The sequence below is a fragment of the Macaca mulatta genome, chromosome 5, assembly GCF_049350105.2.
Source record: "Macaca mulatta isolate MMU2019108-1 chromosome 5, T2T-MMU8v2.0, whole genome shotgun sequence".
Taxonomy (NCBI): Eukaryota; Metazoa; Chordata; class Mammalia; order Primates; family Cercopithecidae; genus Macaca; species Macaca mulatta.
The window spans coordinates 96621031-96646113 of record NC_133410.1 but is presented as its reverse complement, the minus strand read 5'-3'; the positions used below and the strand labels follow the sequence as shown (position 1 = coordinate 96646113).

At 39.8% G+C, this 25083-nt stretch overlaps 1 protein-coding gene across 1 annotated transcript; it reads left to right on the top strand.

Annotated features, from left to right (window-relative positions):
- Positions 1 to 797: 797 nt before the first annotated feature.
- On the top strand, positions 798 to 20845 carry HSD17B13 (hydroxysteroid 17-beta dehydrogenase 13). The gene is made up of 7 exons (XM_015138766.3): positions 798 to 1223; positions 5228 to 5335; positions 6426 to 6557; positions 8370 to 8476; positions 10203 to 10340; positions 14228 to 14344; positions 19316 to 20845. Exons 1-7 carry the CDS (start codon positions 1014 to 1016, stop codon positions 19404 to 19406), a joined length of 903 nt encoding a protein of 300 aa, XP_014994252.1. The 5' UTR covers positions 798 to 1013; the 3' UTR covers positions 19407 to 20845.
- Positions 20846 to 25083: the final 4238 nt, after the last annotated feature.

The following is a 25083-nucleotide window of genomic DNA, read 5'->3' as shown; positions in this document are numbered from 1 at the left end:
GTTACAGCAACAGACAAAGACAGAAGCCACCCCACTTTAAAGTTGAGATTTCCGACTCCTGGTCTAATGCTCTTTCCAGTATTACCACAAAAGGAACTGATGGTTCTATACCCTAAAGTGTCCCCCAAACTCAAGAGATTTTCAGGGAAATGGTCATCGTATGTAAAATAATTAGCCAATTGAAATATTGATGCTCAGCTTTTGTGAATAAATGAATCATATAGCTAAGCTGGGTTCATTCAGACTTTATTTAAGTTTCTTTAAGCTTATCTCTACATTCTCCTTTTCCCTATTTAAAAAGGAAACAATTTCCAGAAAGATAACAACAGATCATTAGCTGATGCAGTATCTCCAGAATTATTTTTCTTTTCTTTTCTTTTTTTTTTTTTTTTTTTTTTAGACCAGACCTTGTTCTGTTGCCTAGACTGGAGTGCAGTGGTGCAAGTGTTGCAATCACAGCTCACTGCACCACAAACTCCTGGACTCAAGCAATCCTCCTGCCTCTGGGACTACAGACACATGCCACCACATCCAGTTCATTTTTTTCTAAAGTGTTTTTTTGTTTTTTTGTTTTTTGAGACAGGGTCTTACTATGTTGCCCATACTGGTCTCAAACTCCCAGGCTCAAGCAATCCTCTGTCTCAGCCTCCCAAAGTGCTGGGATTACAGATGTGAGCCACTGCACCTGGCCCCTAGAATTGTTTTTAGAGGTGAAACTTTAAGGTGAAATATAGTACATAACTGCTTTTCAGATAAACAAGTCCAGAGAGCACATTCTCTTGGGTTCTCTTGATGTGAGCTAAGCTACTACTAGCACTTGGCATCACTTCAAAAACCTGAGGTGTTTCCAACACCTTAGGACACGTGAACAAGGCCTGCTTCCAAAGCTGGCTTCTATCTGGTAGTCCCATTAACACCGGGGCACACCTCTTCCCTGGAGCTCTGTGTACAGAGTACCTCCTCCCTAGGACTATACAAGGACTGAACCAGAAGGAAGAGGACAGGGCAGAGCCATGAACATCATCCTGGAAATCCTTCTGCTTCTGATCACCATCATCTACTCCTACTTGGAGTCGTTGGTAAAGTTTTTCATTCCTCGGAGGAGAAAATCTGTGGCTGGGGAGATTGTTTTCATTACTGGAGCTGGGCACGGAATAGGCAGGCGGACTGCCTATGAATTTGCAAAACAACAGAGCATACTGGTTCTGTGGGATATTAATAAGGTAATGTATACATCTTCCAACCTTTTAAAGTCACAGAGTAAGATAAGCATTTTAAGAATTCTTTGACTTACCATCTACTTATCTTTGTAATTTTGTTTTTCAAAGTTTGATAAATTCCCTGGTGCCTTAGTCTGTATATGCATCAGGTTAGTTAGATGAAGGGAATGTAATTGAGAACTAAGCAGCGATTTTTATGACATGGTGTGCAGGTTGATAGCAAAGACTCAGGAGCCAGGCTCCTTCCCAGCTGCTAAATGAGGCAAGTCACGTATTATCTCTCAGCCTGTTTTCTTGGTTCTGAAGTGGGGATAATAACTTAGGAGATGGGCAAGAACGAGATCTGAAAATTACAGCTAATAGGCTGAATCTGGCCAGTGGGCAGCCTGTTGAACTAAGAATGAGTTTTACATTTTGAAAGGTCACCAAACAAAAGTCAAACAAAGAAGAACATGCAACAGAAACCTTTAGTGCCTCCCCTCATACACATGCAACACAATCCTAAAATATTTACTATCTGACCCTTTACAGAAAATGTTTGCCAGTCCCTAGTCAAAAGGATTAAATAAGTAATATTTTCAGTACTTAGCACACAGTAAACGATACCTGGCACATGATAAACAATAACTGTGTTAAATAAAATATGTGTGCAGTGAGTCAGGCTTTCCCTTGGACATCAGCAGTTTTCCTGTGTTCTTATTTGTAAACACCTACATGAACAACCCCAGATAAAACTGAAGTAACTGAAATCTTGTATCTTTTACTCTAAACTTGTAAATTCTGGTAAGGCCATGAAAATATACACAGAAAAGTGTTTACAGGATGTTAGGATTGGAAAAATTGTGAAGTACTTCTTGAAAATCACGTTTTCCACAAATTACAGTGAGGTTTTAATTACCATTATATTATTTCTTTCTCGTGTTCTTTGCTGTCATGTTCAGTTGAAACCTAAAATGTCTCTTAAACTTAGAGAATTAATTCTTTTTTGTTTTTTTCTGAATAGTGAAGAATGCTATTCAAAAAAGCTAGTACATTTTTATTTAACAGATATAAGCATTTATATAATAGATGAGTTGATGTATATAAAAATGATTTGCCATCTGTTTGGTCTTTGAAGAAATTTGAATGAACTTTCTGGAAGATACCAAGAATTTGCAAATCGAGAAAATTGCTGCCTGTTGTTCTTAGGCATTTGTCCAAAAACAAATAAGTATAAGTCTATAAAAAGGGCTTGATGAAATCTAACCTTCAAATCTCTTTCCAGATGTGTATTTTTGGGGAAAGGACCATATTTATTAAGTTTTTTTTTAATTTTAAAATTTCCAGAGATAAGAGAAAAGTAAATTAGAAGGAAGTCGTATTAAAAATGACTTAAGGGCGGGTGCAGTGGGTTACACCCGTAATCCCAGCACTTTGGGAGGCCGAGGTGGGCAGATTGCTGGAGCCCAGGAGTTCGAGACCAGCCTGGGCAACACAGCAAAACCTCCACCTCTACAAAAAATACAAATATTAGCTTGGTTTGGTGGTGCGCACCCATAGTCCCAGCTACTCAGGGGGCTGAGGTGGGAGGATCGTTTCAGTTCAGGAAGCCAAGGTTGCAATGAGCTATGATGACATCATTGCACTCCAACCTGGGCGATAGAGCCAGGTACTATCTGAAAAAAAAAAAAAAAGACTTAAGAAGAATGGGTAACCCAACATCAAAAATTCTCTTTGAATCATTAAATTTTATGGTTAAACATTTAAGCTACTGAATGATTCACTCTAAGGCTGTAATGTAACTCAGATCTCCTTTAGGCGAGGAAGACGCTATCTGAGTTTTCACCATAACTGGCTCCTTTTGCCCTATGAGATGAGAGACACAGTAGCAGTTTGGCCCTTATGCAATCTAAACTGTTGCTTTGGGAATACAGTTCAAAAAACACACTGGAATTTAAGCTAAAGCAGTGTTTTGCTAACAAAAAGACAAGGCATTACATTTTGCAATTTTGCAATTATCTAGCTCAGTTACAAAACTGAATAATTAATTCTTCAATCAAAACATCTGATGAATGCTCTGGTTACTAATGCTCTCTACTGACCTAGAAACAGATGAGAGAGTATGGTGTGGTTTGTGCAATTTGGCAGTGAGCAAGCTACCATCTAAGTCAGTAAAAGACTCTCCTATCCTTTTTTTAATCTTCTGCAATCCCACAAAAGTCTAATTGAGGGGATACTGACTTTGTGACTGGGTCCTAACATCCATGTTTGGGGAGTTCAGGCTGCTGCTCCAGGCTTTAGCTTACAGTCGTGAAATACAAAGGACCCAGAGACCACTCGTTAGAGGATTGCCCTAAATAGTAGCAACACCACTGTCATCCAAATACGCAAAGAATAGGGCTTTTCAGGTATCCTTGCCTGTTCGTCACAGAGAAGAGTTTACCGATTGTGAGATGGAAAAGTATAATTTTTAAAACCTTATAATCTTTTCTATAAAAGTCACCTGATGTCAAAACTTGAAAAGAATTCTAATTTTCCAGAAATGTGAGTCAAGGAACATTAGGGCAATTTTATCTTAAGAAAGAGGCCTTTGAATTTAGGCTGAAAGTAAATTGCTCTGTCTCCATGTCCTATGGTTATGGGCAAGGTTGGTACATAAATGAGAAATCGATCCAGTGGCCTTGCTCATCTCACTCCCAAACACCTGAAGAATGTAATATTATATCTCCTAGAGTAGCAGCATGGTCCCCCTATGAAAGTCCTTCTATAAGAGCCTTCTTTCCCCTTCCCTCCTAGGAGGATGAACCAGAATCATTGAGAAAAGTATGATGGGCAGAGGCATGTAGTTTACCGTTACCACTAGTTTAGAATTGCTACTTAGCACTTTATTGCTTATTACATAGTTCATGCTTAACAAATGTATGATAAATTAATGGCTGAGTTTTTCTTTCTTCTCCAAATTCATCTTCCATGGCACCATGAAGAGCAACATTTTTCAAGAATGTTCTTTAAGGTTTGAAAGCAGCCTGCTTTAGAGAAACTGCCTACTGTACAGCCTCCAACCAAGAGGAAAAACTGGAAAAAGCATGAAGGGATTTTGTTTTGTTTTGTTTGCTTTGGTTTTAATATGAGCATTCCCTGGCAGAAAAGCCGGGGGTAATCTCGTTGCAACTAGGCAATCACTCTCGAGAAATTTTCTAAAAAATAAGGAGGCCAATTTTTATTTTATTTTATTTTATTTTGAGACAAAGTCCCACTCTGTCACCCAGATTGGAGTGCAATGGAATGATTTCAGCTCACTGCAACCTCCGCCTCCCGGGTTCAAGTGATTCTCCTGTCTAAACTTCCCTAGTAGCTGGGATTACAGGCCCCCGCCACCATGTACAGTTAATTTTTTGTATTTTTAGTAGACATGGGGTTTCACCATGCTGGCCAGGCTGGTCTCAAACTCCTGACCTCAAGTGATCCACCCTCCTCGGCCTCCCAAAGCGCTGGGATTACAGGCATGAGCCACTGCACCTGACCCAGGAGGCCAATTTTTAAAAGATTAACTACCTTCATGTCCAAAATGAATGTTAATCGTTCATTTTGGGCATGAATGTTAATTTTTTTTTTTTTTTTTTTTTTTTTTTTTGAGACAGAGTCTCACATTGTTGCCTAGGCTGGAGTGCAGTTTGCCTAGGCTGGAGTCCAGTGGCACTGTCTCCGCTCACTGCAACTTCTTCCTCCCAGGCTCAAGCAATTCTCCTGCCTCAGCCTCCCAAGTAGCTGGGATTACAGGCCCACACCATCAGGCCTGGCTAATTTTGCATCAGGCCTGGCTAATTTTCAGTAGAGATGGGGTTTCACCATGTTGGCCAGGCTGGTCTTGAACTCCTAACCTCGTGATCCGCCCTCCTCGGCCAATCAAAGTGCTGGGATTACAGGCGTGAGCCACCGCGTCAAGCCGAATGTTAATTCTTTTAAAAATTTTTGTTCTCCAATGTCTTCTCCACTTTTTTTCCGGAATTTGTTTCTTCCAATTACAGCGTGGTGTGGAGGAAACTGCAGCTGAGTGCCGAAAACTAGGCGTCACTGCGCATGCGTACGTGGTAGACTGCAGCAACAGAGAAGAAATCTATCGCTCTCTAAATCAGGTGAGACTTCAGGTTCACAAATTTATTCAGATGATTTTGTTTCCTACGACGCTGACATGGAAAATGAGAAAGTTCTTTATGACTGCCTGATTTAAATGGATTTTAGCTGCTAACTGAAGTAGTTATGTGACCAAGGAAGGATATATACTTTTTTTCATGTATGTAATCCACTCAACTCTGCCCATTATTATTATTCATATTATTAATCAATTTCATTCTGATCAGAAGTGTGAGCAGTGACACAGAGTGACTGACAAAAGATTTATCATAAGGGAATATGGATCACTTCCTAGTTTTGTTTTAGTCCTATTAACTTTGCAGTAATTCTGCCTTCTCTTTACTTATTTCCCTTGTGAGATTTTATTTTGCTGTTAATGTAGTCTTCTATAGAAAATGTAATATTAATAATTATTATCACAATTATTTTAAAAGAGTAAATATCAAATAATCACAATGAACTAAGCACTCCAACAAACTTTACATTTTTTAATCAAATCCCTACAATAAGCCTGTAAACTTCATTTACAAATGAGCAAATTATGACTTACAGAGGTTGAGCCAGACCAAGGTCATGTACTTAGTAGGTTATGAAACCAGGATTACCCAACCAGCACTTTAGACCAGGTGCAGTGGTTCACACATGTAATCCCAGCACTTTGTGAGGCCAACGTGGAAGGATCACATGAGACCAAGAGCTCGAGACCAGCCTGGGCAATGTAGTGAGACTCTATCTCTTAAAAAAAAAAAAAAAATTAAAGAAAACCACTTTTTAAAAAAATGAGCACTTTAAAAATATTTGGTCAGAACTTATATAGTAATTTATCAACATAAATGTTAATTTCACTTTACTGATAAACTTGCAAAACATGATGTGCTGGGTATTGAAATTTAGATGTTAAAAGAACAGTTTATCCCACCTTTATGACAGTGCTCCGCTGGCCTCCACTATTTGAGCTCAACAGTCCATCTTGCCTGAACTCTGAGAGACCTCATACAGTAGAAGAAAGACTCTAATCTCTGGATTATATTGGTCCCAAAACTTTGAGTTTGTATAACACACCCAATGAATGTATTCTTTCAATTTCAAAAGGTGAAGAAAGAAGTGGGTGATGTGACAATTGTGGTGAATAATGCTGGGACAGTATATCCAGCCGATCTTCGCAGCACCAAGGATGAAGAGATTACCAAAACATTTGAGGTCAACATCCTAGGACATTTTTGGGTGAGTGTGAGTCAGAAACCTTTCAGATTTGTGCACCTTCTCTTAAGATACATGAAACTTATAATGGAGTTCACATACTTCTGGACAGGAAACTGGCCAGATCTTTGCCTTAATCAAGAATCATCAAATTTGTTTGAGTAGAAGAGCCACAGAGTCTCTGACACAAGGACACAGAATTCAAGTGGACACAACACACTAGAATGTAAGCTACTTGGTCTGTCTTGTCCACCAGTATCTGACACAAAGCTTGGCATGTACCAAGAATTCAACAAATGTTTGAGGAGGTTTGTTAAGGGTTGTCAGTGTACATCTTTTCAATGCTCTCACTTGTGACCTCATTTTTTTCCCTCCACACTATGATTTTGTAATGTGTCCTCATTTTGTGGAATTTTAGAATGGGAAGGACATCAGAAGTAATTACGTGGATGTATATAGGGTCAAGGACACTTTTGGATGAGACTCTGAGGCAAGTTCTAGATCCATGGGATGCTAGAACTGAGAAATGCAGCTACACAGACCTCATATAATTGGTTAGTTTTGTGGAAGATGGAAATATCAACTTCAGCTGCCTTTGTATAGAAATTTTTATGGTTAATCTTCCAGTGCCTCAATATTAGTGTAGAATTTCTGGCCGGGCGCAGTGGCTCAAGCCTGTAATCCCAGCACTTTGGGAGGCCGAGACGGGCGGATCACGAGGTCAGGAGATCGAGACCAGCCTGGCTAACACGGTGAAACCCCGTCTCTACTAAAAATACAAAAAACTAGCCGGGCGAGGTGGCGGGCGCCTGTAGTCCCAGCTATTTGGGAGGCTGAGGCAGGAGAATGGCGTAAACCTGGGAGGCAGAGCTTGTAGTGAGCTGAGATCCGGCCACTGCACTCCAGCCTGGGTGACAGAGCGAGACTCTGTCTCAAAAAAAAAAAAAAAAAAAAAAAATTAGTGTAGAATCTAGGGCAAATCTGGATTCTGGAAGAAAGAAGAAAAAAAAAGAGATGTGTCCCCCTTACCTTTACCAGCTCCTCACATATGTGAATTGGCTCCCATGCCCACCAAACTACATGGAGACCTCATGTATTAGTTACCTATAGCTGCATAACAAATTATACAAAACTTAGTGGTTTAAAGCAACAATATATGTTCACCATCCTCTCACAGTTTCTGTGGGTTGGGAATTTGGGGGTAGCTTGGGTTGGGAGTTCTAGTTCTATGAATTTGCACAGGACTTACTACATTCTTATAAAATTTTATCGATGTTTCTCACAAAAGAGGTTTTTGGAAAAAAAGAAAGACTTGTTTCCTGTAACATCAACATACAATATACAATATTACAAATAGGGAGATAGTGAATTCAATCATGATGCATAAGTGTGGTGTAGAACACTCAGCTTACACTACTCAACTGCCTTAATACAGTTACACAAGATTTCACTCTTTTAATTAGAATGATAAAGCCCCAAACCAAAAAATTACATGACACTAAATTATCATAAGGAATTATTTTACTTCTGAAAACTCTGAATTTTTCCCTTAATATTGTTTAGATGACATATCCAAAAAAGGATCTATTTGATTCCTTCTGAAGGGAAGGATGGGGAATACTGAGATTAGTGTTGGCATGGGGTATACCATACCAATACATTTGTATCGTTATTTCTATCATTTGTATAGAATTAATCATGGAATGCTTGGAAGTATTTTATTTCAGTTTATAAGTTCTCTCAAATGCCTTTCTGTCTTAACAAAAATAAAACTACCTGATTTGGAAACCTAACACCTATGTCATTGTTTTTCTTCTTTCTACAATGATCCTTAAGATCACAAAAGCACTTCTTCCATCGATGATAGAGAGAAATCATGGCCACATCGTCACGGTGGCTTCAGTGTGTGGCCACGAAGTGATTCCTTACCTCATCCCTTATTGGTAAGTATCACATGCCAGCCATGTTATATATTTTTACACTTTGAAGGGAGCATTACACTTCACATTGTTACTGGTGGAGGGTGTCCTGGTTCTTGGCATCTTGAACAAAGAATTGGACAAAACACACCAAAATGCCAGGAAAGAACGAAGCAACAAAAGCAGAGATCTACTGAAAATGAAAGTATGCTTCACAGGGTGGGAGTGGGCCCAAGCACAGGGGCTCAAGAGCCCATTACAGAATTTTCTGGGGTTTAAATACCCTCTAGAGGTTTCCACTGGTTACTCGGTGTACACCCTATGTAAATGAAGAAGATGAATTAAATTTACAAAGTCATTTACTCAGTGTACACCCCATGTAAATGGAGAGGATATTTCCTGTCATAACTGAAGTGTTTCCATTTGATTTAGTTCTAGGAAGTCAGCATGAATCGGCCTTATGTTCCCTGCCTCCAGACCCTATTCTCCTGCCTCAAGATGGCAATGCTCGGAGCAGAGTGATTTGGGTTAACAGAATATAAATTTACAGTGGTTTAGAATGAATTTTTTAAATGACTTTTTCTAAAGCAATGAAACCGGGTTGTAATTATATTTAAAATACTTTTAGATTTCTGCAAATTCTTCTGTAGAACAATGAGAGAAAACAGTAATGCCAAGCATGTTTCCATTGTTTCCTCCACAGACTAAGAAGCAAAACCTACAGAAGCTAAAAAGAACACATGTCTATGTCATGGCCTTGGTGCCCAAAATAAGACAATCATAGTGGTCCCTGGATCAAAACATTTTACAAGTGTGCTTGTGCCATGAACGTGTGTGTGTGTGCGTGTGTGAGAGAGAAAGATAGAGAGAAAGACAGAGAGAGAGAGAGAAACAACTCTACCTGACTAAAAGTTGCAGATACCACACTCCACGCACCACCAAAGACTTAAAGGGAAGGAGGTGGGAGGCCCTAAGGATATACTACTGTATTTGCCAAATATCCTTTCCTGTAAACTCTTCTCCAGATCCTCATAATAAAATCAAGAGGCCAAAGTGGCAACCATTATCAAGAGAAAAACCATCAACTCAGTTATTGAGAGAGAAAGGAGAAATGAGCAGCGTCCTACAGAAGTCTGTCAACGCAGACATCAATTTTGTAGAATTACTAAATATGTTTTTCCTGATTCATATTTTTCAAAATAAAAGCAATAAAAACTGATTAGAAAACAGTTTGAAGATTCAATGGAAAAACCTTACATGTAGGATGGAAAACTGAACATTAAGCCAATCAATAGAGTTATTTTTGTTCTTTTGCTATCGTTGTTTAAGAAATGAGATACGTTCACAATTCTGCTTAATCGTATAAAAAAATGAAAATGAATTGCCATTTATACTCTCAGAAAAATCACAAGTGGCTGATTTTTGGCTTCTACCTGTTCTTTTTTTTTTTTTGAGACGGAGTCTGGCTCTGTCGCCCAGGCTGGAGTGCAGTGGCGCTATCTCGGCTCACTGCAAGCTCCGCCTCCCAGGTTCATGCCATTCTCCTGCCTTAGCCTCCCGAGTAGCTGGGATTATAGGAGCCTGCCACCATGCCTGGCTAATTTATTTTTGTATTTTTAGCAGAGATGGGGTTTCACCATGTTAGCCAGGATCTACTTGTTCTTAAGTCAAATGATACCGCCTTCTCACAGAAAACTGAGGATTGGTTTCACTCTCCCTTAGCTAACAATGCTTAATAATTCTCTTACAGTTCCAGCAAATTTGCTGCTGTTGGCTTTCACAGAGGTCTGACATCAGAACTTCAAGCTTTGGGAAAAACTGGTATCAAAACCTCATGTCTCTGCCCAGTTTTTGTGAATACTGGGTTCACCAAAAATCCAAGCACAAGGTAAGGTCAAAATCAAGTTAGAATGAGACTGTGGTATGATAAATTGATATGAAAACTAATGAGAAATGTTTAGGCAGGCCAACTAATAGAAACAAAATGAAACAGGAAAATTATTTTTTCTTATTAATATTATTATCTTGAATTAAAGGAATAAAGGGGAAAAACATTAGGGACTAGCAGGAATGATCAGCTACCAATGAACTGAGATATTTATTTGTGTCCGGGAAAAAGCTTAACACACACTCAGGTGCCAAGAGTAAGTGGGAAGTGGGAATGGGACAAGGGGGGCTGGAGAGGTGTGCTTGAGGGTACGGCAGAGTCTCCTCTCCTGGACACCACACCCACAAAATCAATGATACCTAACATTCCCCCCTTCCATTAGTGGTTCATCCTCTTCAAACAGAGCATGGAAAGGTATGGGTACTTATGCCTCTTTTATGTCTTCCACAGGACTGGCCACAATGTTAACATAAGGCACCCAAACATTTTCCAAACTTGTCTCATCCTAAGAATTATTGCATGTGCTTACTTAAAAAATAAAGTTCATAGGCTCGTCCTTAGGAATTTCTAAGGAAATTCTGATCCAGTAGACTAGGATTAATTCCAAGAATTAGGAGTTTTGTTTTGTTTTGTCTTACAAGCATACCAGATGAGAATAGAGGCAGGTTTGGAAAACTTTGATATATTCAATATTATCAGAGGGCAAGCTTGTAGTCCTAGAGACCAGGGAAGCTAAGGCGAGAGGAAGGTAGGAGTTCGAGGCTGTAGTGCACTATGATTACACCTGTGAATAGCCATTGCACTCCAACCTGGGCAACACAGTGAGACCTCTGTCTCTAAATACACACACACACACGCACACACGCACACAATCTCTATATACATTTGATCGCTGTTACCACCCTGTCTTTAAAATGCAAATATTCCAAGGACCAGCAAATAAATTTAATCTCTAGCTCCTTAGTCAAGGTGAATTTCTGCAAGAACTCTTGTCTCTGGTGAGAGAGGATTTGAGACCATAAGAGAGGAAAAAGTAGTCCTGAAAGGAGAAGAAAAAAGCAGGAAGGTGTGGATAAGGCCTGAAAATTAAGCCATCTGCTTAACAAATTTTTCTAATTCTGGTATATATTCTGCTGCAGATTAACAAAATATACTAAGCTTAATGATTCAAAACCAATTTTTTACTGGAAGGGAATTAGTCCTAAACATATTCATTCAAATGAACTGAACAATTCTCTGTTGAGTGCCGCCTCATTTGAGGATACTGACTCTTACAGCCTGAGTTAGCTGTGTGGTCTCTGCAGCTGGAGTCTCTCCCTGCCACTGGAGTCCTTCATGGTGTTAGACCATAGGTACTGTTGATTAAAGAAAAATAAATAAGTTTTTGTTTTTGTTTTTGTTTTTTGAGACAGAGTCTCACTCTGTCACCCAGGCTGGAGTGCAGTGGCTCAATCTCGGCTCAGTGCAACCTCTGCCTTCTGGGTTCAAGTGATTCCCCTTCCTCAGCCTCCTGAGTATTTGGGATTACAGGCACCCACCACCACACCTGGCTAATTTTTGTATTTTTAGTAGAGACGGAGTTTCGCCATGTTGGCCAGGCTGGTCTCGAACTCCTGACCTCAGGTGATCTGCCTGCCTCGGCCTCCTAAAACGCTGGGATTACAGGCATGAACCACCACAACCAGCCAAAAAAATAAGTTTTTAAAGAATTAAAGGTGTTGATTTTATTTAGAAGCCTTACTGAAGACTACAGAAGGAGGCCTGTAGCCTGAGAGCAGCCCTTTAGAGAGGTTCAGCTGGACTGCTCTGGTACTGGGGGCCATGTGCTCCATCCTGTGTTGCCTTCAAAGCATCTTTCCAGAGAGCTGCACATTGTCACAGAGTCAGGGACTTTGTGAAATTATGCTGACAAGCAGAAGTGAGCAAACGTGGCTTCTTACATTTTCTCTGTTGTCTCACAGTACTTAATAAGTATGCGATATGCAAGTAAATACTATAGTACTGTTGCAACTCCTGACTGTTTTCTTAGACAAAGAATTGGGCCCAATAAAAACCCTCTTGGTAGGCTTTCAGGCTTAGCGTACCATGAGCTTTCCTAAGGGTATCCTGCCACTCTTGGGGAAGGCATAATAGATGAGAAGAGTAAAGATGATGGAACTCTGGGTATAGGGTTCCTGGGGCTAACTTAGGGGCAGACACAGGCAATGCTAAAGATTTGGGATTGGTTTTATAGAGGTTGCTGGATTGTGAATTTCCTTAGTCAGGGCTAAGGCATTGATATGTAATGTCACACTTGGCTCTGAGGCTGGGTTGTTGGATCCATATAGATGACATCAGGGAGAGAAAGGGCAGAACAGAGTAATTTAGAAATGTATTGACTTGTATTACTCTCTGTTGGCTTTGCTATTCAATGCAGTGGAGAAGTGAATCACATACTAATCTGCAGTAAACCACAGATCATCCCAGGGAATGGAGTTTTAACATTCACTGGTTTCCTAACTCCTCACCCAGCCTTTACATTCACTGGCTGTTCAGTCCACGCCTAGACATCTTAATTTGAATACAACATTTTAAATCGATTTATGTTTTAATTTTCTGTCATCATCTTGCACTAACAGGCAATTGTTCACTAAGCCTATGTTTATGAATATTTCTCAAGAATACATGTACACGGCCTTCAGTATAAGGAAGGTCATACCTCCAGTTGTCATACTCCTTGGGCGCCTCTTAAATTCTCATTAAACTGCAGGATAGGCAAGTCAGAAGTGAATCTCAAATATGAAATTCTTACCAGAAAGGGGTCCCAATCCAGACCCCAAGAGAGGGTTCTTAGATTTTTCCCAAGAAACAATTTGGGGCAAGGCCACAGTGCAAAGCAAAAGCAAGCTTATTAGGAAAGTAAAGGAGTAGAGAATGGCTACTCCACGAAGGAGAATGGCTACTCCACCGAGAAGAATGGCTGGGGCTGCTCCACCAAGGATATTTAGTTACTTCTTGATTATATGCTAAACAAGGGGTGGATTATTCATGAGTTTTCCGGGAAAGGGGTGAGCAATTCCCAAAACTGAGATTTCCTCCCATTTTTAGACCATATCGGGTAACTTCCTGCCATTGCCATGGTATTTGTAAACTGTCATAGTGCTGATAGAAGTGTCTCTTAGCATGCTAATTAATATATTATAGTCAGCTTATAATGAGCAGTGAGGACAACCAGAGGTCACTTTCATCACCATCTTGGTTTTGGTGGGTTTTGGCCGGCTTCTTTACTGCACCCTATTTTATTAGCAAGATCTTTATGACCTGAATCTTGTGCCAACCTCCTTTATTATCCTGTGACAAAGAATGCTTTAGCTTCCTGGGAATGAAGCCCAGTAGGTGTCAGCCTTCTTTTACCCAGGCCCTATTCAAGATGGAGTTGCTCTGATTTAAACGCCTCTGACAAAATGATGACCTCAAAACAATCCAGCTTTATGGAATACCTCCACAAGAAAGAAAGTATACTTAGCTATAGAATTTTCTCCTTGCATCCAACAGGCTTTGAGATGTCAGATCTTTCCTTCCTGTCCCATGATTAATCCTAGCCGTTCCTCTTTCTTGCATGGCTCCTCTACTCCTTACCATCTAATGCCTCTCCACCATTTTGATATTTTGACTAAGTGAGCTATGAAACACACCTACTGGATATGAAAGTATAAGTTTCTGATAACAAAACATCAACATGGGATGTGGAGGAAGTGGGAAGGGTGGCATTAATGCAGCAAATCCTGGAATATTTTAAATCTTCATTCTAAATTTAGTAAAAATACAGGATAATTTTCCTACCATCATTTACTTATGAAATTAAAATTTTAGAAAATAAAAATAAACTTTCCTCTTTTTAATCACAGATTATGGCCTGTATTGGAGACAGATGAAGTTGTAAGAAGTCTGATAGATGGAATACTTACCAATAAGAAAATGATTTTTGTTCCATCATATATCAATATCTTTCTGATACTAAAGAAGTAAGTACAGCACAGAACACCTAAATACTAAAACACCAATAGAGCTTTTTTTTTTTTTTTTTTTGAGACAGAGTCTTACTCTGTCACCCTGACTGGATTGCAGTGGCATGATCTTGGCTCACTGCAACCTCTACCTCCTGGGTTCAAGCCATTCTCGTGCCTCAGATCCTTATGTAACTGGGACTACAGGTGTGTGCTACCACACCACACCCAGCTAATTTTTGTATTTTTTGATAGAGATGGGGTTTCCCCGTGCTGGCCAGGCTGGGCTCGAACTCCTGACCTCAAGTTATCCTCCTGTCTTGGCCTCCCAAAGTGCTGGGATTACAGGCATGAGCCACCGTGCCTGGCCCAGTAGAGCTATTATTATGGAGAATCTTTCAGTTGTGAAAATTGGCATGGAAACTCTCCATCCTTGGGGAGAACAGTTAAGTTTCCTCTGTTCTTTTCCTACCCAGTCTATAAAAAGAGAATGATTCATTTTCTCTACCAAATCTACCGTCTCTGTGCAAACTTTGCTGAAGACTATTCTAACTAAAGGAAACACAGTTTAAAAAGAATGCAATATAGTGAAGTAGTTAATAATAAAGACTCCATTTTTAAAAGCCTGCTAGAAGTTTGGTTGGGATTGCACTGAATCTATAGATCAATTGGGGGGAATTGACATATCAACAATATTGAGTTTTCGAATCCAAGAACCTAATATCTATTTTTTAAATCTTCTTCAAAATCTTTAAATCTTTAAATTGTATTTTGTAGTTTTTGATGTTTAAGTCTTGCACATATTTTATCAGATTTATTCCAAAGTATTTCACGAGTTCTTTTTTTTGTTTTTTGAGACAGAGTTTTGCCCTTGTTGCCCAAGCTGGAGTGCAGTGGTGTGATCTCGGCTCACTGCAACTTAGGATGCCTGGCTTCAAGTGATTCTCCTGCCTCAGCCTCCCAAGTAGCTGGGCTTACAGGCACCTGTCCCCTCGCCCAACTAATTTTTTGAATTTGTAGTAGAGATGGGTTTCACCATGTTGGCCAGGCTGGTCTCGAACTCCTGACCTCATGTGATCCACCTGCCTCAGCCTCCTAAAGTGCCGGAATTACAGGCATGAGCCATCGTGCCCAGCCCTATTTCACAGTTTTTGATGCTAATGCAAATGGCATTTTTAAAAAAATTTATATTTACCATTGTTTGTTGTCAGTATATATTGGATTTTTGTAATTTGATTTCATATTTTGCAACCTCGCTAAATTGCTAAACTTTTTGTTTGCTAAACTCAGTAAGTTTTTTGTTTTGTTTTGTTTTGTTTTTTGGTAGATTCCTGAGCCTCTAATTTTCTTTTGGGAAAGCTTTTAATTACAAATTTAATTTCTTTAATAGCTACATGGCAATTCAATTTACTTATTAATTCTTGGTAATGTGTGTCTTTCAAGGAATTTGTCCATTTCATCTAAGTTGTAGAATTTCTTTGGCATAAATTTGTACATAACATTCCCTTATTATCCTTTTAATGTCTTTAGAATGTCTTATTTATTTATTTATTTATTATTTTTATTTATTTATTTATTTTTTGAGACGGAGTCTTGCTCTGTTGCCCAGGCTGGAGTGCAGTGGCAAGATCTCGGCTCACTGCAATCTCTGCCTCCCGGATTCACGCCATCCTCCTGCCTCAGCCTCCCGAGTAGCTGGGACTACAGGCACCTGCCACCATGCCCAGCTAATTTTTATTTTTTTCAGTTTTTTTAGTAGAGATGGGGTTTTACCCCATTAGCCGGGATGGTCTCGATCTCCTGACCTTGTGATCTGCCTGCCTCGGCCTCCCAAAGTGCTGGGATTACAGGTGTGACCCACCGCACCCAGCCTATGTATTTATTTAGTAGAGACGGTCTCGCTTTGTTGCCCAAGCAACAAAGGTTTTGAATGCCTGGCCTCAAGCAATCCTCCTGCCTTGGCCTCCCAAAGTGCTGAGATTACAGGCATGAGCCACTGCACCTGGCCAAATGAATATGGTGATATCTTCTTTATAAGGATGCCATAAGAATAAAACAATATAATAGAAACAAAGCTCCTATCACTGAAAAGATATAGACTTCAAATGTTAAAATCTTAGAGAACAGAATTTATATGAAATAGCAACAGCAACAATTCCCAGAGGATATACTCTCTCAGCTTTCTTCTGAGGAGCAGTTTATAAACTGAAACTGTATCAGTGAGAAGATAACTATACTAACTTCATAAGCCCTTGGACCTTTTTGAAACAAATCCATATAAATTATGAACAAACTTGAAATAGAACAATTTGAGAACAGGGTACAAACTGCATTGGTGTATCAATTTCAGTATTTTGTTTTAGCTTAAATAGACTGACTTGAGATAACATAAGGAGAACCTTGACCCCCAAGCAACATCATCTCAAGAGTTGACTAGGCCGGGTGTGGTGTCTCATGCCTGTAATCCCAGCACTTTGGGAGGCCACGGCAGGCAGATCACTTGAAGTCAGGAGTTCGAGACCAGCCTGACCAACATGGTGAAACCCCAGCTCTACTAAAAATACAAAAATTAGTAGGTATGGTGACCTGTGCCTGTAATACCAGGCACTCGCAGGAGAATTGCTTGAATCCGGGAGGCAGAGGTTGAAGTGAGGCGAGATCGTGCCACTGCACTCCAGCCTGGGAGACAGAAGGCTCTGTCTTGGAAAAATAAATTTAAAAAAAAAAATGAAAAAAAAAAAAAAAAAGAGTTGACTAAATTAGTGTCTTGGTACTAAGCACTGTAGAAAGTGAGTTTCATGGAACACCTACTCTCTTGGGGCCTAAAGCAAGTCATATTAATATTGAAAATTACATGCATATGTACATGCATATACATGCATATGACCAAGGGGATAAAAACAATTATTCTGCCTGAGTTGGAGAATAGTATCCCAGTAAAATAAACAACAGTCTCAAAGTCTTTTTGAGACTTTTGTCTCAAAAGTCTCAAAAAGTCAAAGCTGTCATGGTGGTTTGTAACTAGGCAACAGGTATGTATTGTTAATTTTCTTTGCATTTAATTCCTTTTACAGAGAGACAACATTTTATGAGCAGATGCAATTACTAGCATGAAGGTTTCTTTGTGAGGGTAAAAGGCCCACATGAGCTCTCTTCTTATCCTTGTCGTTCTTTCAGCCAGATCTTCCCTGCCCGTTTGCTCCTTCCCCCATCTTTCACCCACCTACCCCCCAAACAAGGAAGTAAATCTTGCATTAGTCAACAATATCAAAGTGATTTTCAATATGACTTTCTTTGCAGAATATGTTATTTCTGCCTCTTTACATTCACATACTCTCTTCCTTTTTTTTTTTTTCTTTTTTTTCCCCCCTTTTTTTCAGATGGAGTCTTGCTGTGTTGCCCAGGCTGGAGTGCAGTGGCTTGATCTCGGCTCACTGCAACCTCTGCCTCCTGGGTTCAAGAGATTCTCCTGCCTCAGCCTCCTGAATAGCTGGGATTACAGGCATGCGCCACCACGCCTGGCTAATTTTTTTGTATTTTTAGTAGAGACAGGGTTTCACCATGTTGGTCAAGCTGGTCTCGAACTCCTGACCTCATGATCTGGCCACCTCTGCCTCCCAAAGTGCTGGGTTACAGGCGTGAGCCACTGGGCAGGCCACTCTCTTCCTTTCATCTGCCTACTCATCTCTTATGCATTCCTGGACATCAGTTGTCCTTTTGAAGCTTTCCTCCACTATCCGAGCCCATGTGAATCCTGCTTCCAGTTATAGCCCTTAATTCTAGATGGCTGATATTTTTCAATAATTGTTTTAAGGTGACCATTTTAGCCTCTCAGCTAAACAATAAGTTCCTCAAAGACAACAGCTGTTTTTTAAGTACTTTAGTTCACCTTATTATAGAGTGCGTAATAGGTACTCAGTAAATAGTAAAGGAGAGGTGAACACTTGGATGGAATGGATTCTGGTGGTGTCTCTTGGTGAGATTTTAGCATCAAGATTAATCAGCAATTTCAGCAATGAGCTCAGACCTTCATTTTAGATCTTTACTCATATCAGATAAGAGAGTGAGAAGAGTGGTATGTATCAGTGCTTTATTTATATTTGCACACAATTTGAACTATGAATATTACAAAGGTGCACACATAGGTTCAGACAGATTGATTTAAAATGACCAAAGATGACCTGTGGTGAGCGTATCTTAGGAGGCACTCCCTGGAGAGGGAATGTTCCCGAAAACATTTTCAGAGGGACAAACCATATGAAATTCAGTAAAACATAAATCATGAAGAAAACGGATTACTCTCTTTTTGACATGAAATGAGAATTTTAATGCATGGTTACAATTACTAATGTATTCTGCTGCAAGACGTTAATAAAGTTACTTTTTTGCAGGCTAGAATGTCTTGATGCTGTAATCAGAATACACTTTTTTTCCTTTTCTTCCAGCTTCAAATGCAGATTCATAATTGGGCTGACTTTTAATAATTGCAATGTTTTCTGCCTTGGGCTTGCAGCAGAAACTTGAGAAAATAGTGTTTGTTTAGGCAATAACTTATTTTTTTATTTTTTACTTTTTTTGAGATAGAGTTTCATTCTTGTCGCCCAGCTGGAGTGCAATGGCATGATCTTGGCTCACTGCAAGCTGCGTGTTTAGGCAATAATTTAGACTTTACCTTGCTTGTGATTATTATGGCAATTACTGTAGCCACAAGGCATAATTTTACTGTCTCATTTAAATTTTATGAATTTGAATGTTTTTACACTTTTCCTAATGAAGTCCACTGTGAAGTTATGTCAAAAAAAAGAAAAAAGAAAAAAGAAAAGATCCACACATAAAAGAGAGGTGATTGCAAAGGAAGTAAAGAAGAACGGAGGAAAATTAAACACAAACCAGATAACTCTCAGTGTATTCTAAATGACCAAAAAAAGAACTCTGTTGTCAAATATTTTAAACTGAAAATTTTTCAATTTTTTTTTCTTTTTTGTACAGGTTTCTTCCTGAACGCGCCTCAGCATTTTTAAATCGTATGCAGAATATTCAATTTGAAGCAGTGGTTGGCAACAAAATCAAAATGAAATGAATAAATAAGCTCTAGCCAGCGTTGTATGCATGATAATGATATTAATAGTTTAGAATCAATGCTGCAAAGCTTTATTTCACATTTTTTCAGTCCTGTTAATATGAAAAACATTGGTTTGGCACTAACAGCAGTGAAATGATCAAGATTAATTACCTGTCTTCCTGTTTCTCAAGAATATTAATGTAGTTTTTAATAGGTCTGTTTTTCCTTTCATGCCTCTTAAAAACGTCTGTGCTTACATAAGCATACTTAAAAGGTTTTCTTTAAGATATTTTATTTTTCCATTTAAAGGTGGACAAAACTACCTCCCTAAGAGTAAATACAAAGATACTTATTTACACAGGGAAGGTTTAAGACTGTTCAAGTAGCATTCCAATCTGTAGCCACGCCACGGAATATCAACAAGAACACAGAATGAGTGCACAGCTAAGACAACAAGCTTCAGCAGGCAGCTTTATCTCAACCTGGACAGACTTTAAGATTCAGCATTTGAAAGATTTCCCTAGCCTCTTCCTTTTTCATCAGCCTGAAACAGTGCAACTCTATTCTGGACTTTATTACTTGAATCTGTCTTCTGTATAACTCTTAAGTCCACCAAAAGTGGACCCTCTATATTTCCTCCCTTTTTATAATCTTATAAGATACATTACGAAAGGTGACCGACTGTATTTTAAATCTGAGAATTTTAAGTTCTAGTCCCATGATAACCTCTTTCTTTGTAGTTTATGCTTACATATATCCTTGGTCCAGAGCTGTTTAGACAATTTTAGGCTCAAAAATTAAAGCTAACACAGGAAAAGGAACTGTACTGGCTATTACGTAACTAACAATGGATCCAAGAGAAGGAAGGGAAGAAAGAAAAGGTTTTTTTGTTTTTTGTTGTTTTTTGTTTTTGTTTTTTGTTTGTTTGTTTGGTTTGAGATGGAGTCTCGCTCTGTCTCCCAGGCTGGAGTGCAGTGGTGCAATCTCAGCTCACTGCAAGCTCCGCCTCCCGGGTTCATGCCATTCTCCTGCCTCAACCTCCCGAGTTGCTAAGACTACAGGCGCCCGCCACCACGCCCGGCTAATTTTTTTGTATTTTTCGTAGAGACAGGGTTTCACCATGTTAGCCAAGATAGTCTCTATCTCCTGATCGTGATCCACCCTCCTCGGCCTCCCAAAGTGGTAGGATTACAGGAGTGAGCCACCGTCCCAGCCGTTTTTGTTTTTTTTTTTTAACAGAAAGAATAATCTGACTCCCACTACATCAAGACTAATCTTGTTCTGTGTGTTTTTCACATGTATTATAGAATGCTTTTGCATGGACTATCCTCTTGTTTTTATTAAAAACAAATGATTTTTTAAAAGTCACTAACAAAAACAATTCACTAAAAATAAATGTCATTATGCTTTAAAAAAGTAACCTCTTGTAGTTATAAAATAAAATGTTTGACTTCTAATCTCTGTATCTGTGAGTGTCCTTCAAGAACCACGGATATGGATAGTAAATAGCTAGATCTGGCAGATATTAAATGAATCCGGGGTTTTCTCAACTCTGGTTTCTTTGATAGAAGGAGTGCTGGTTTATCAACTGAAACTTACTGAGTCCTTTCTATTGTGACATTGAGCATAGTGCTATTGTTTCGGATTTTTTTTCTTAGTCACTGGCAATAATTTTTGTTCATAATATTCTTTTAATTTCTTGCCTTATAATCAAGAAATTTATGAGTAAAATGTATTATTTTTAAAGTATGGTTACAAAAATTCAAAAGAGAAACATGGAAAGTAAAAAATAGAAGCTCACCCCCAGCAATCCCATTTCCCAGAGGTCACGCCGTCAATGCACAATCTTCCAGTCTTTTTCTGATGCATATGCATGACAAATACATTATATTCTTATTGCCTGCCACCATGCCTGGCTAATTTTTTTTTTATTTTTAGTAGACACAGGGTTTCACCATGTTGGCCAGGCTGGTCTCAAGGTCTCAAACTCCTGACATCAGGTGATCCGCCCATCTCGGCCTCCCAAAGTGCTGGGATTGCAGGCGTGAGCCACCATGCCTGGCCCATAATTTTTAAATTTTTAATTTTTTTTTTTTTTAAACAGGGTCTTTCTCTGTTGCCAGGCTGGAGTGCAGTGGTTCCATCACAGTTCACAGCAAGCTCGACCTCCTGGGCTCAAGCAGTCCTCCCACCTCAGCCTCTTGAGTAGCTGGGACCACAGGTGCACACCACCAAGACCTGCTAATTTTTTGCATTTTTTTTGTAGAGAGGAGATCTTGTCATGTTGCCCAGGCTGATCTCGAACTCCTGGGCTCAAGCAGTCCTCCCATTGACCCCCCAAAGTGCTGGATTACAGGCCTGAGCCACCAGGCCCTGCCAACGTTTAAATTTTTAAAAAGAACCATACCACCTAAATTATTCTTAATCTTAATGGCTGCATATAATTGTATTATATTCATCTATTGTATTGTATTGTTGCCACGCTGGAGTGCAGTGGCTCCATCTATGGGCTATGCTAGGGGGAAACTGGTGATATAAAAAGAATCTTTTTTTTTTTTTTTTTTTTTTTTGAGACGGAGTCTCTGCCGCCCAGGCTGGAGTGCAGTGGCGGGATCTCGGCTCACTGCAAGCTCCGCCTCCCACGTTCACGCCATTCTCCTGCCTCAGCCTCCTGAGTGGCTGGGACTACAGGCGCCCGCCACCACGCCCGGCTAATTTTTTTTTTATTTTTAGTAGAGACGGGGTTTTACCGTGTTAGCCAGGATGGTCTCGATCTTCTGACCTCGTGATCCGCCCACGGCAGCCTCCCAAAGTGCTGGGATTACAGGCGTGAGCCACCATGCCCCGCCTAAAAAGAATCTTTAAATGTCCAATGAGAATAGAAATTATATACTCCATTAATCAATATGATATAAAAGGGATTTAATCCTTTCAAATATTGGCAGACACATGTAAGTAAACACATAATCCTTTCAAACATTGGCAAACACATACAGGCAAACACATAATACTTCCAAACATTGGCAAACACTTATTATTCTCTGATACACTTTCCTGCAAACCTTACATGCATTTACTCATTTAATCATCACAAAAAATCCTGTGAGGTAGGGATTGCTTTTAAACTGGCTACAATTTAAAAATAAGCAACTGTAAAGTGTCAATACCTTGTCATCCAACGCCACACAGCCAATAAATGGTGGAGTTGTCAGTCCAGCTACAGTGTCCATGGTCTTAAGCATCCACCTAGAAGGCCTCTCACGTGAGGAGGTTGTATTTTTCAGTTCCTCCCAGTTTTTCTCTGACTTCTTTGGCTGATTTTCTCAATCTCTTTGTTAGAGCTCTCTTCCTTCTCCTGCTCCTTGGATATTGCTGTCTCTCAGATAATGGTTGTAGTGAAATGATGTGTGGCCAGCAGAATTCTAAGATGGCACCCAAGACTACTCTTGCCTGGTGTACATGCCCTGCATAATCCCAATGACTGTGGATAGTATGGATTTTACCCTGGGATGAGGGTATGTTATATGACACAGTTGACTTATAAAAAGGGAGATTATCCTGGTGAGCCAAACCAAATCACATGAGCTTTTTGAAAGCAGAACATTTTTCTCAGGCTGGTGCCAGGAGAAGTCAGAGAAATGCACTCTGGTAGTCCGGAAAAAAAGCAAACGTTTAGTCGTTTTATGAACTGCTTATTGAGAAGGATGACCTTCAGGAGCTGAAAACAGTCCTCAGCCCACAGGTAACATGAAAATGGGGATCTCAGTCCTTCAACTGCAAAAAAACTAATTCTGCCAATTTCCAGGGAACTTAGAAGAGGACAAGCCTTGATAAGATCACAGCCTTGGCTAACACCTTGATTTAGGCTCCAAGACCTTGAGAAGAGAATGCAGCCATTCCTTCCTTGCACTTTTGACACAGAACTATAAGCCCATAAATGCTGTTGTTTTAAGTCCCTAAATTTGTGGTATTTTGTTACTCAGCAATAGAACACTGACATAGGATCCCACAGTGGTAGAGTTTATTTCCCTTACTAAATAAACACTATGTAACTTTCACTCCTTCTTTTCCAACTGTATGTAATAAAGGCATTGTCACTTAACGACAGGGATACGTTCTGAGAAATGCTTCATTAGGTGATTTTGTTATTGTGTGAACATCATAGAGTGTATTGACACAAACATAGACAGCATAGCCTACTACACACCTAAGATATATGGTATAGCCTATTGTTCATAGGCTACAAACCTGTATGGCATGTTCTTACACTGAGTACTATAGGCAATTGTAACACAATGGTAAGTAGATGTGTATCTAAACGAGTCTAAACATAGAAAAGGTACAGTAAGCATATAGTATAAAAGATTTAAAAAATAGTACACCTGTATTGGGCACTTACCATGAATGAAGCTTGCAGGACTGGAAGTTGCTCTGTGTGAATCAATAAGTGAGTGGTGAGTGAATGGGAAGACCTAGGTGTTGCAGGAAGTCAGGGACCCCAAACGGAAGGACCAGCTGGAGCCTCAGCAGAGCATTTAATGGTACTATGGGTTATAAATACCATCCTCTGTGCCTCGGACATGCACCTGGTTGTATCCATCTAGAAACTCAAGTCTGGGCTGCTTATCTTCTGGAGAGATTAGCCACAGGGGAGCGAAGACATTTGGTCTCCAGCCTCTCCCTTTCTCCTTTAAGACAAATGAAAAGGGGAGTAATACGAGATACCCCATACTTTCAACATAAACCTGTAGGAAAACCATCTTCTAAAAATTTTGAGGGCACATCTAAAACTTTAAGTTGGGAAGATTGCGTTAACTCACATGCAGTAGTATTAAAAAATGACTCATATGGTTTTGTAACAGACTGGGCACCAAAGGGCTATTTAAAAAGCAATTGCTCCTCTGGTGGAAGAGAATGCCTGGAGGCTACTTTTTTATTTCTTATTGGGAGGACGAGGATCATCATCCTACTTTGCATAGGAGGTTCAGCTCATTCTTTCCCTTAAAATGGGAAGCAAAGGGCATTACCTCCCCACCTCCCTGAGGCCTCATATGATATTCCCCATACTGAGCTCAGAACACCCAGAACTTTGGAAATTGGCTATTGCCATACCCAGACTGGGAGTATGGGAAGGGGAAACTTTTCTGTCTATTGTCCCCACTACCGCCTCTCACATCCATGATTCTGAATCCCATGATAAATCCCCTTTGAACCCTCTTCCTCTTTTTGATGCCAATCCTCCTTTATGGGACTCCAATTGGCATTATGATAATTCTTCTCGGCCCAGGTATGCCCCTCTACCTCTTCGGCATCCCCGGGCACCTCAGATTGCTTCTTTATGCCAGAGAACATCAGGCGTTGCCACTGCTGCTCCTCTCCCTCAGTAACAATGTAGATTCAAACATTCTGCTTTGTTACCTCCAACCTGACTATTCCTATACAGAGTTGTGTTAAGCCTCCTTACATGCTGTTAGTGGGGAATATCAAAATTTAGACAAGCAATCAAACTATCCAATGCGTTAATTGTCATTTATACACTTTTGTTAACTCCCGTTTTGACTCCAGGAAAAGTGTAATGTTGGTTCGAGCTTGAGAAGGAATCTGGATACCAGTGACTTTACCCAGACCTTGGGAATCTTCCCCCTCAGTACATTTAATTAATGAAGTGTTACAACGAATTCGCAAAAGAGATTTG

Coding starts and splice junctions, on each gene's coding strand:
- HSD17B13 (XM_015138766.3), top strand. CDS start 1,014: ATGAACATCATCCTGGAAATCCTTCTGCTTCTGATCACCATCATCTAC. Junction 5,336..6,425: donor TCTATCGCTCTCTAAATCAG/GTGAGACTTCAG, acceptor CAATTTCAAAAG/GTGAAGAAAGAAGTGGGTGA. Junction 8,477..10,202: donor CCTTACCTCATCCCTTATTG/GTAAGTATCACA, acceptor ATTCTCTTACAG/TTCCAGCAAATTTGCTGCTG.